General features: G+C 39.5%; 2 protein-coding genes across 2 annotated transcripts in view; one reads left to right on the forward strand and one right to left on the reverse strand.

The window, feature by feature from the left end:
- Positions 1–1,289: 1,289 nt before the first annotated feature.
- On the reverse strand, positions 1,290–6,546 carry LOC146975654 (uncharacterized). The gene is made up of 5 exons (XM_085794863.1): positions 6,272–6,546; positions 4,724–5,065; positions 3,763–4,002; positions 2,114–2,142; positions 1,290–2,015 (listed from the first exon to the last, which is right to left on the reverse strand). Exons 1-5 carry the CDS (start codon positions 6,321–6,323, stop codon positions 1,902–1,904), a joined length of 777 nt encoding a protein of 258 aa, XP_085650989.1. The 5' UTR covers positions 6,324–6,546; the 3' UTR covers positions 1,290–1,901.
- Positions 6,547–11,395: 4,849 nt separating this feature from the next.
- Positions 11,396–12,609, forward strand: part of blmh (bleomycin hydrolase) — a 35,608-nt gene continuing 34,394 nt past the window's right edge. The window contains exon 1 of the mRNA XM_085794864.1: positions 11,396–11,494. Within this exon, the coding sequence (XP_085650990.1) occupies positions 11,485–11,494 (10 nt within the window). The 5' untranslated portion in view covers positions 11,396–11,484. The remainder of the gene's footprint in view (positions 11,495–12,609) is intronic.

The following is a 12,609-nucleotide window of genomic DNA, read 5'->3' on the forward strand; positions in this document are numbered from 1 at the left end:
TATGCTCTGTTAGTTGTTCTGACAAAGTCTCTTAGAAGTAAATTGTAAAGCCAGTTGCTTACAAGCACAACAGGACAATAGGTCGACTCTAGTCCTCAGCTATACCGTAACATTAGCCTGGAGTTAGCAGGCCAAAGTGGGAGTGTGTTAATCATGAAAAAGCTTAAAGGGATAGTTCAACATTTTGGCAAATTGGCCCATTGCTATAATCCCTATAGTCGTAGCAGTACTGTAGGTTTGTTACCTTTAATTGTCAGTGCAAGCTATTTTTAGAACGGTGAAGCAGAGCCGCGAGCTGCTCAGAGCTACGCTACGGAGGCCAATGGGTTTTCTTGGTTTCTCTCATCAAACTCATCAAATACACAATCCAACAACTCCAAAACGCTGTCATGGACAAGTTGTGACCTGCACATTCACCACGCTATGAGATAATAACACAACGTTACCAGACAGAGTTGTTTTAGATGTAAATACAGAGTCTGCTTGCTGAAAAACTGTCCCTGAAGGCAACGCACATCAGGGGTTTTGCATGAATTTTCCTCTAAAACAACTCTGTCTGGTAACGTTGTGTTATTATCTCATAGCGTGGTGAATGTGCAGGTCACAACTTGTCCACCAGAGCGTTTTGGAGTTGTTGGATTGTGTATTTGATGAGTTTGATGAAGGAAACCAAGAAATCCCTTTAGCCTCCGCAGCGTAGCTCTGAGAAACTCGCCGCTCTGCTCCGCCGTTCTAAAAATAGCTTGCACCGACAATTAAAGGTAACAAACTTACTCCTAAGACTATAGGGATTATGGCAATGGGCCAATTTGCCAAAATGTTGAACTATCCCTTTAAAGACAGATGTGTTTACCATGTGACCAAACTGGCAGGTCTTGGGATGAATGTTTATGTCCTCTTACTGTGTAGAGAACCATTCCTGTTGCTGAGATGATGATGATGATGATGGCTTAATAGTTTGTGAAGTTTTGTCACATCAAAAACACACAAGGTTTAAAGGCTCAGGCTGCCCACTTTACAAAAAAACCTTTGTAATTCAGGTGACGCGCTTTTAACTTTCCAGGAAGCTGTTCTCCAGGAAGTTCCCTGAAAACTACCGTTCTGTCGAAACTAGAAAGCAAACTAGAAGCAGACCTGTGATGATACCGGTGATTACCTCGAGTTAAAGGAAGTGCAGGAACAGAAAATCCTCCGGAGAGAAGTGGGAAGTTCAGATGTCACTTAGTTTGTAGCGGGTCTCGCCTAAACGCCCTGCAGCCTTTTCTCTGTTAATATGCTTAATTTATTAAAAAAGGATAACTTCTTTTGCATTGATGTCATGTAAAAAAAATTGTAAGTGCAGAGTACGCTAATTACTAAGGTAAAAATGATTAAAGGAAATATATTAATTTAAAAAGATGTCTAAACATGTATATGTATATTTGGTTATGTAACGTGCCATTGAGAATTTATTCTAAAATAAAATGTTGTATTTTGTGTCATTTCTGTGTTTTCCCCTTCTTTTACAAACTCACACTACACTGACTAGGATTTGCATTTTATGTCGTATGGGGTCACAATAAAAACATTTATACAGATTAAACTGTTGCACAACACAAAGTCTTTTCTGCTCAACCTGCTCCACCTACTGTCTGATATGTTACCTGCATATGGAGGAATTTCTGGCAGGAGAGTCTATGTACAAAAATAGAAAAACCATAAAAAAAATATATATATACAGCTGCAGTGTTCTGTCTCTTATTTTGTAGTCCGCTTTGAAGATTTTTCACATCGTCCAGGTGAGGCTCAGTACTGTAAGTCCATGTCATACGTTTCCAGCAGTGTCCCACAATTTAATGTGCTTTGATTTATCCCCAGCCGGAAATATTTTTCACTTCCGCTCTGATTTGATTTGATCACAGTCACTGAGGAACTTTGATCATGACGGACGAGTACACGGTGGACTCTGCAGGTTCCCTGGGTGCCGCCGCCGCCGCTTGTCTCAGAGCTTCCTTAGAAATGTCTGCATACACCACCTGTAAAAAGGATCAATTAAATAAATAAAGGGTCATTCACACCAACTGAAAGATATATTATTCAAGCACTAATAGACTAGATGATGCACACTACCCACCTCAGTCTTCTGCTGGGGCTTAGGGCAAGCTATAAAATAGAAGAAAAAAAAGGCAAGAAGATAAGATTGTGAAGAAAACAGTTTTGGTAATTTTTAATCAGTGTTGTGTGTATAAGTGTCACACAGTGGTGTAGTCTCTGTGATACTCAGGTATACTCAGTATACCCACTGAAAATGCATAAATATTTCAGTATACCCAGTACAACAAATCTATCTAACAGGGTTCAAGGGAGCCCCCAACTTTTTCTTGACATTTTACCACTTTTTCCTAGAATTTTTTCACTTTTTTTTAATTATTGTTTTAATTTTCTTTCTTTGTTTTTTTTTTTTTTTAATTTTACCACATTTTTCTATAATATTTTGAAAAATGTTACCACTTTTTCTAGAATTCTAGGTAATTTTACCAGTTTCTTCTCATTTAAAAAAACTTTTTACTATTTAGGGGAGAGTGGGGTAAGATGAGCCAGTGGGTAAGCCTTGTTTCTAAAAAATTAGCATGTGACCTTTAATATTTATGACCCAAAAATCATTTTTCACTCTCGCAAGTGAATTTTGTATCATTATGAATCTACAACATGAGGTAGTAAACTTAGCATGAAACTGCACCATTTTAGCTGTGAGAGCAATAAACCCAAGCTAAGGTAGCTGTGGGGTAAGTTGATCCACTTGGCCAGGGGTAAGTTGAGCCACCTATCCTATACACTTAGTGAATATATTTTGGCTGTATATGTCCAAATGATTAAATCAAGATTCTGTATGTTTGTGATTACAGTAAATATGTTCCTATAAACAGGAAAAGTTGTAGTGTGCCAAACTTTTCTTTCAAAGAAAAATATCTGGGATTCTTCCCAAGATGCCACGTAATTGCAAAACTCCCCAAATCTCAGTGAGTTGGTGGCTCAGCAGGAAGTCCCTGCAGTTTGTGTTCACCTGTAGCCTGGACAGATGAAATATTACGTGTTTTGAACTATTTTAAAAACAGTTATATTTACACTCATTCTGTTAATTTGTAGGGATGCAAAACATCCTGAAATATATGCAGATGTGTTAGTTAGGAACAAAACTATAATTGTCTTGATGTACTGTAGTGATCCTGAATACAAAAAGTGGCTCAACTTACCCCACTCTCCACTATATAGTACTATTTTTTACTTTTACCACTTTTTTTAAAATTATTGTTTGACTTTTTAAAAAAAAAATTATTTTACCACTTTTCCTAGAATTTCTTTGAGAAATTTGACCAGTTTCTTCAAAATTTTTCAAAACTTACCAGATTTTTCAAAATTTTTTTAAAGTTTTTTGTTTTGTTTTGTTTTTTGTGAGAATTTTTACCACTTTTTTCTAGAAATGTTTAAACTTTTTTGGAGAAATTGTACCACTTTTTTTCCAGAAATTTCTCTAGGCTATAATCTTTCAAAAATGTACGCCTAATTTAAACGTACATTGATTGTTTGTGTATTTCTGGTGTTTGCTTCAAAATTATGTCCAATGGGGTCTAATTTGTGTCAATTTTGGGGTCGTTGATATAAAAAAGTTTGAGAACCACCGGTCTATGTGATACGAGTATGTACAGTTTACCCACCTAAAAAGCAGTTTACCCACTACAAAACATTAGACTACACCACTGGTGTCACAGGAATAAGAGAAACCTTTTAGAGAGGAGTTGCTCGACTTCTTTGGCACTTTGCGTCGGGGTGGAGGCTGCGGAGTCGGGCGTGGCTGGTCTCTGTATGCAGCCACATCATGTGTGAATTTTGTCCTCGGACGTGGCTGAGGCCGAGGCTGGCGCTCCCTTGAGCTCAGGCAGCAAGCTACACCCAGCAGGACGGGAACACAAACCAAAGCACCAGCACAGACCAACACCCTGTGCCACCAGTTCCTCGGCGTAGCTGAATGATGGGAGAAGAGGGAGAGATCACATACAGATGTAGACACGCTCACTGAATGCACTCAAATCAAGGCCGTAGTTACCATATACATTGGGGGGGACACATCCCCCCCAATATTCAGATATGCTCAAAATGTCCCCCCAATATATAGCTAGCTGATTAAAAAATAAAAAATAAAAAAGTATCCCATGTGTTAGTGAATTTACCTTACTTTCTGAACTATTGCGCACACCTGAGTAGCTATAGGCCGCACCAGCTAAATTTTAAAAGAAAATACATATATAGGCCGCACTTGAATATAAGCCGCAGGTTTTCATGTTGTAACATGAGATATTTACACAGAAAGACAGTAGGGAACTGTGCAAGTCCGCTCACTCTTCCGCTGTTTTGGTTACGCTCCTCTCGCCCATGTGCATTTGTTTACAATGAAGCCGCGAAAAATCAATAAATGGAGCTGTGGATAACGTTACATGATATATACGATGTTACGGCATGTGTGTTTGTGTAGTCTTAACTGTCATAGACAAAATATTACAGGTTACTGAGCGCGTTTCTGTGCAGAGACGAGAGCTGGGACACCGGGGCGGGGACAAAAGTAGCGGCTTAGTATATACTGTAGTATATATAGAAAGAGAGAGATTTGGTCCCCCCCCAATGTTGACTCCATGGTTACGGCCTTGACTCAGATACACATTTTGTCAACATATATGATTCTACACACCTGCAGTGACATTCACATCCGTCAGATGTCCCATATCCGTGTTACCTTGACTCCAAACAAGCCTGCACCTATAGGAACCTTCATCTAAAGGGCTGACTCTCACGAGTTTCAAAACCAGGCGGGTTTCAGTGGCTGACACTTCCTCCTCCACCAAATGGTGCCTGTCAGACACTTCAACAACGCTAAACGTTTCATCTGTTGAATTTTTCCACATCCAGTTCCCGGTCCAGTTTTGTCCACAGTGCTGGATCACACAGGACAGAGTCTGACTGTCCCCCTCGAACACATGTAACGTGTTTCGTTTTGCCAGAACACCCTGGTTGCATTCTTCAGCATGGAGACCTGAAATAAAAAGAGGAAGTCTTACTTTAATTTAGGAAGTTACAGGTTGAGTCAATTTACCACAAGGAAACAATGCGAGAGTTTTACCGACTGAAATAAATGCTCAGATGTTGCGTTATGTCATTGTACTGTCTGTTTCTGGCTGATCATATGGGCTACAGGCTTTGTAAAGTAGGCTAGTACAAGCATATAGTCTTGAGTCTTGCAAGTTTATCAATTCATGTAACCTCATCATTAAATACTGTATAGCCCACTAATATTGAAAGCATCACAGAATACAGGTATGTCAAAAATCTTGTATCAAGAAAGATTGGCTTTTCCTTTGCAAACAGTTCCTGCCCCTCATTGCACTATGGAAGCCCCTTGTTGAGGAATCTATGTTTAATCAGTTTAAGATCACTGTGACATCCTGTACAGGCTTGCTGCAGCTGTTTCTCGGCAGACTCTTGTTGTTGTCATGTTGTCTACTGGTTCACTCTGCCTCTATTATTGTTATGTTACTCGGTGCTATTGTAAATCACGTTGTAAGATTTGTTTTAAAATAGTATAGTTAGTCATATCCTATAAATATAGATAAGGTTTTATTCTTACAACCTGGTGATGCTTTTAACACCCATTAATATAGCCTACCCTAAAAACAATGATGGTCCTCTCTCTGTTTAAGTGGTGTGGTTTGCATGAGAATATTTGTTCATGTACAAGACCCTTTTTTTGGAAAGCTGTCTTCAAGTGTTATTTCCAGAATTGTCTGTAACTTTTGGTTTCTATAAGAAATATAAACAACTGTGACAACTAATACTCTGAGGTCATGCAGTAGCATAATAAGAAACCACACACACCTACTGCAAAGCGAAACAAAATTACAGTAGCCTACATCACATGGTTCAATTAACAGTTTGTTCAAAAGAATGCTTAAAAAAATGTGTTGCTTTTTGTTTTCAGAAAAACTAATAATTTGACTTTAAAACGAGATTGAGCAGCACTGAGTGAGCCTGTGTATACAAAAACTAAATAAAGTGAGACCAAAAAAAAAAGTTACATAAAGGCATTTAAATGACCTTACACTGCATAAACTTGAACTAAAGTGTAATTAAAGACACAACACAAGCAAGTTCCTCAAATGCAACACAGCAGGCTATATATATAAAAGAGATTTCCTCTCAATATGAATTTTTCCATTTGTATGAATTGAAGCTTGACTCTTACCAGCAGAAAGAATGCAGAGGCAGCTGACAGCGCCGAGCAGATAGTCATGCATGTCTAACCGCGACTGTGTTGACGCTGGTTCATCACAGATCGTTTTGGTTGTAATAACCTCTTCCACGGTTTTGGTTTAAAGTCTATAGCTACATGCCGCGACTTGAGACTAGAGCCAGTAAGACCCGTTTGGGAAACTCCACCGATGTAGCAGCCAGTCGCTGGGAGTCAATCGGTTTGTTATTTCTCTCTCACTTTCTTTTCCCTCATTTCCCAATAACCCGGAGGTCTTTTTTTTCCTTTTTCCTGCGACTGTGCCTGTCCAGATGGAGTTAAAGGAAGGAAGTTAACCACTAATCACCACCCCTTTCACACACACTACACACAGACACACACACAGACACACACTGGCTGCTACACTTGCGAAATTACAGGAAACCCAATGACTTCATGATGGTCATATACACTCTCTAACAGGAAAAGGACCAATTTCAATGAACAGCAAAAGCAAAAACTGAATGAAAAATAAAACAGAAACAATAGTTCATGATGGATTCATGATGTGTGAATATTAGCTACTGTATGATAACAAGCATATTGGGTGATTCATGAAGGCTATGTGGATTTTACAATATCTACAACAACATGTAATAGATAATAATAATAATAATAATAATAATAATAATAATAATAATAAATAGGCTACAATTAATTAATACAATTAAATAATAATAATACATTACCTTCATTGAGCAGCGGTTGAACGGTTTACTTACAACAAGTTTATTAATGTTGCAATATTGGCAAATGTTTCCCACGTTCCCAACAGCAACCTGCTTTTCGCCAAAAAGTTCACCTTCAAAATAAAAGCTGCTCACTTTTAAAGACAGTAAATATTGAGGAAATAATAGAGTCAACCCGATTTAACCAGATAAAAAACAATAGTTTGATGTCAACTGATGATATCGTTTCTCTCCATGTCACACAGGAAGATGAAATTACTTACAGAAAGTGAAGCGTGGATTTTATTTTGTAAACGGGCGCGCTCGTTTAATTGTTGCTCAATGCCGTCCGTATCACATGATTTGTGGGAATAAGAGGAATAGTGATGATGTTTAGACGCATTCAAATCCAGCAGCAGGGGACCATCCTTTAAATATAGACTCCATAGGTCCTAATATTTCAAAAGTGCTGCAACAAAGAAAATATCAACTTTTCTGGATGTTTTGTGAGAGTCAGTGTGATTATTACAGTATATAGCCTATCATATTAAAACGGGATCTTAAATTGACAGACATTAGACATTCATACACAATATAACCAACACATCCCTGAATTGCAACCAGAATAAAACTGTTTGCGACTTTTGAGCTCCAATTAGGGTGGATTCGCCTAATGTGGGACACTGCCTAATGTGGGACACTTAAGCTTAAATGGGTGTAGGTCTTCCTATAGCAAAAGAAAGTTAATGTAAATGTGGTCTCACACAAGCTGTGATATTGCATGATCAAAATCACATGACATCTCAAATGTCCAATCATAGATTTGGGAGGGAGAGCCTTCAAACCGGAGGCACCCTGTGTGAAGACCACCAAAATGCTAGGTACTTAGGGTTTGGACAAAAATAATGTTAAGGCCATAATTAATTAAAAAAAACAAAATTATTGCAAATTTTTGTCAAAATGTGTTTATAATATGTTGATGCATTAAAATATATCTTAATATGGTGTAACCATTCTCAATATTTAGCATTTTGATCAACATTTCTACTGTCCCACTTTAGGAAACATGCTTTCCTAAAGCGGGACAGGTGGTTGTTCCTAATGTGGGACAGTGCTTTTCCAGGTAAAACTAATAGGTTGAACAATAACAATGGTTGTTTACATGGCTTTATTGTTGTTTTGAATATTTTACAACAAAAGAAAATGATATGTATTAACTGGAAGTGGTCATAATACTGTTAAAGGGGTAAATGGCTCTGATTTTTTTTCTTTCTTGTTTCTAAATCTTGTCTTTTTTGATAATGTTCATGAAAAATGTTGTGTTTAGAAGTAATCAAAGGATAGCACATTACTGATTAATTAAATGGATTGTATTTCAGATCACAGTGGCAAAAAAGAGTAAGGCAATGAGACAAAATCAGGGAAAGAAAACATGGGAAAAGAAAGGAAAATAATCAAGCAAGTGAACTCAACCAGTGGAAAAAAGACAGGATGAGGGGAGACATTACTGAATATAGGGAGATCACTGAGGATGGTGGAGGTTGTTGACCAGGGCTGAATGACCCTAAGTCCACTCTCTAGCGCAGGGTAAAAGGTCACATCCACCACACAATTAGTAGAAAACCATTAACACTATAGAAGATGAAGCAGAACTAGGGCAATAAGTGATATTATTGAACACTGGTTTGCAATCTAGCATTTATCATGTATATTAAGATGACTTTTAAACAGACTTTTTAGTGTCCCACATTAGGAGCATGACTGTCCCACATTAGGGAACGGAAATTGCCGCAAAAAACTTTGCAATCAGAGTTGAAATATGTATGGTATTTCTTTTAGGAGTGTGATATCAGCATTTTCTCTTTGGATTCCATTAGATCACAACCTAAGGATTTCAGAATGGTACAGGATGTAGATTGAAAGTGTTTGCTTCATATCACAATATACACCAGAAGTCTAAATTGCAAAAAACGTCCCACATTAGGCAAATTCACCCTACAAACATACAGTCACCATACAGTTGATGTGCATATCATTGAGAGTAGCTATATGGTCTTAACAACCGAACCAGTGAAGAAACAAAAGTACCGCCGCCCTACACCCCCAAACCCTGACCCTGTCCACCAGTCCACTACAGGTAACTTTACTAAATTAAGTTTTAGTTTTCAGTCCCAGATTTATGTTTAAATTTATATCTTACCATTTATTTTATATATTAAATGTTCATATGAGGCTGTATCTGTTTCAGAGTAGGTTGTTGGGTTATTACCTCCTGCACAGTCCCTCACTATGACTCTCTTTAATAGGCTCGGCTACTGTTTTTGCCCCCTACTTATTCTCTCATTTCCATTAAGACTATTCATGAGAATCATATTACAGTAAAACATTAGATGATGCTCTGACAGTATCCTTGTTTTGTTATGATCAGCTCCAGTTGTGATATCAGATGTGATACTCAGGTATGCAGTATTTCCACTGAAAATGCATTAATATTTCAGTATACCCACTACAAAACTATCTAACTATAGTTATATCAGAGGTCTTCAACAGGGGGTCCGCCTACTGCAGGGCGGTCATGACATTTTTGGTTGATTATACTAAATATAAAATATATATAATATGTCAATTTGAATAGCTTGTATGCATGATTTATTTAAGTAGAGGGTCCCTGCTTCATCTCTCCATTAGTTTGGGGGTCCTTCCTTGGCCTGAAAAAGATCCCTGGTCTATGTGACACAGGTAGTGCACTTTATGACTTAAAATTGGTAGGTATTTCATCAATTTAGCTCAGGAGTTTCTTGCTGTGCACTGCAGCCATAGAAATAGACGTGGTAGGCGTTTTATCGCGCTGAGGGGCCGGCCTCACTCCCGTCGTGACATCACCACAGGAGCTGAGTCTGAACAGCCTGTATGAGCACCGTTTTACCAGTCGGTGGGCTGCAGAGTCGACGCAGGACCCGTTTGCTTTCCTCATAGGAGTTGGTAGGCTCAGGGAGGATCAGTTTATGTACTGTATGTAGAGACCAGAAAAAAACAGCTTTTCATGAAATGGGACCTTTAAAATTGTTCTACAATATGCGTAACCATCTGAAAAACTTGGTTGCAACTTGCACCAGTGTCAAAAGTGGGAGAGGCTTTAGCATGTTCTACTGTGTTATTCTGTTTTGAATCATACAGTAGGCTAACTTTGTTTCAGTATAGACCTAGATTTTATATAAAATTATCTTTTCTTTTCAGCTGAGGAATAATGGTGATATCAAGCCACATCAGCCCATTATGGCCCAAATGGAATAGGATTGGTCTTGAGATGATAGTGGACATGAGGAAGGAGGGGACCTCATCAGCCACTATACATCTGAGAGCTGGAAGTGGAGAGGGTGAGCAACTTCAGGTAGGCTACCTGGGTGTCCACATCAGCGAGGATTTCACCTGGGCATTTAACACCACACAGCTGGTCAAGAAGGCTCAACAACGTCTGTACTTCCTCAGGAGGCTGAGGAAGTTTGGGATGTCAACAAATATCCTCAGCAACTTCTACAGAGCTGATAGAAAGCATTTTGTCAGCTGCATCACCGTCTGGTACGGCAACACCACAGTGATGGACCGCGAACGCCTGCAGAGAGTGGTGAAGACGGCCGAAAAGATCATCAAGACCCCACTGCCCTCTCTGTAGAGCAGCCACCAACGCAGAGTCCACAGGAGAGCTGCCTCCATCCTCAGTGACCACACCCAACCCCACCCCCAGCACAACTTATTCACACTTCTGCCCTCAGGCCGGAGGTAGGCTACAGAAGTGTGAAAAGCAGGACTTCTAGGCTGAAAAACTCCTTCTTCGCCTCTGCCATCAGACTCCTAAAAAAACAGGAGTCGGTAACTCATTACTTCACACAGTAGCACCTCATTTGCACATGCACAATTTGCACACTATTTATTTATTATTTAGGCTATTATTATACATAGTGCATATTACACACACACACATCATACCTCCTTCTCTCTTCTTTTATCTCTTTTATTACTATTGCTGCTCATTGTTGTTGTCGTGTTGTATTATTGTTGCTTTTAATTGTCTATTTTTATTACTGGCTTTCTGTGACGAGGACAGCAAAATAATAATTTCATTGTCAGGGAAACCTTTCCACTGTGCAAATGACAATAAACACTTTGACTTTGACTTGGTCTTCTAGGTTAGGTGGTCTTTACTACAACACTAGGGCTCATCATGTGTAGACTACAGTCTGTAAAATTTAATGGGACCACTAGACTAGAGGTTGGTTGGGTTTTGAGGGGGTTGGAGGGGCTGGGTGGGAATATAAATAGATAACAAACTCCGCCCTGCCGCCACGTCAAACACCGACCGCGCGGTCCATAAACGAACGCACCCTGCCTGCCTGTGCTTTTTTACACACACACACTGACTGACTGTCGGTGAATGAGATAAACAAAGAGCCGGTGACTTTTCAGCAAAACAGACAACGCTCCTCAAACTCCTCGGGAAATATGGACACAGGTAGGTGGACTGTCACTTCCTCCGGGTCGGTAGCGGCGGGTTTCGAGCCGGCAGCAGCCGTGTGTTGTCGCATTTTGACAGCATAGAAGGTGACAGCTGAGGGAGCTAACATGCTAAGTTAGTTAGCATGGAATGCCCGTTAGCAGCACAGCACGGCCACAGTGCTGCTGGCTGCTAGCATGACTTTGCCGTTGGTTTCCCCAGTTACGGGGTTTGACAAGAAGACGAGTTAAGTGGCGAAAGATGGTTTTAGTTTAACACACCGACATCTAGTTTGTTGTAGACACGGACAGGAGATGAGATGGGACCCTTAGCGTGGTGTCCCCTTGGTGTTTTTTTTTTTAATCAAAGCTGGTGTCAGTCAAGAGCAGAGCAGAGCAGAGGAGGTCCAGGAACTAGAGATGAGATGTTAGCATGTTGCAGCTAACTTAGCGAGTCAAGAATGGGAGTTTGAAGTGCTTCAATCTGTCTGTCAAACTCTTTAAAGTGGTACGGGTTTGTTGCTTTGCGTTAGGAAGTACACTTTTAATCCAAAAAGAAAGAAAGCAGTTTTGTGTGTGTGTGTTTTTTCCCCCCTTTATTCTTCACAACTCCTTCAATAGTTGCAACAACGAGTCATATAATCAAGTCAATCTTTAGCCAAGTCAGTTGAGAGTCATTTTTTTCAGTGTCAGTGCAGGTTTCATAACACTTAATTTCATCTGGCAGGAAAAAGAAAAAAAAAAGGTTTTTGACTGTGGTCAGATGTGAACAAATTGTACCCATTTATAGAGAATGTAATATTCACTTTTTCACACACACAAAAAAAGTTTGGATTAAAACAAGGACCGATGGCGTCATAATACTCTTTGGACTGTGATTGTCTGCTGAGCGCCCACTGCTATTAGGCTTCACGCCAGCAGCTGTAGTTCAGCCTTTTGCACATGGGGCAGCAGCAGTGATGATGGGCATAATAAATAAAGTGCTTAGCTAAAATAAAACCAGTTGTGTAACCTGTGATGTGCAAATTTGCAAGTCACTCTGCATGGCTTACAGTATATATCCTGTGCTTGGCCCCCCATCTCCATTGAAAACCCCTTCACTGTGTCTGATGTCTGTTCACACACCATTCATGC

Source organism: Trachurus japonicus, chromosome 13 (genome assembly GCF_045865225.1).
Source record: "Trachurus japonicus isolate A0001 chromosome 13, Traja_1.0".
NCBI lineage: Eukaryota > Metazoa > Chordata > Actinopteri > Carangiformes > Carangidae > Trachurus > Trachurus japonicus.

Bases quoted from the DNA above. Each gene is read 5' to 3' on its own strand.
- LOC146975654 (XM_085794863.1), bottom strand. From the start codon at position 6,323: ATGCATGACTATCTGCTCGGCGCTGTCAGCTGCCTCTGCATTCTTTCT. The intron at 5,066-6,271 runs GTAAGAGTCAAG...TTTTTATTTCAG, and splicing joins CCTCTGCATTCTTTCTGCTG to GTCTCCATGCTGAAGAATGC. The intron at 2,143-3,762 runs GTTTCTCTTATT...TCTATTTTATAG, and splicing joins GAGCAACTCCTCTCTAAAAG to CTTGCCCTAAGCCCCAGCAG.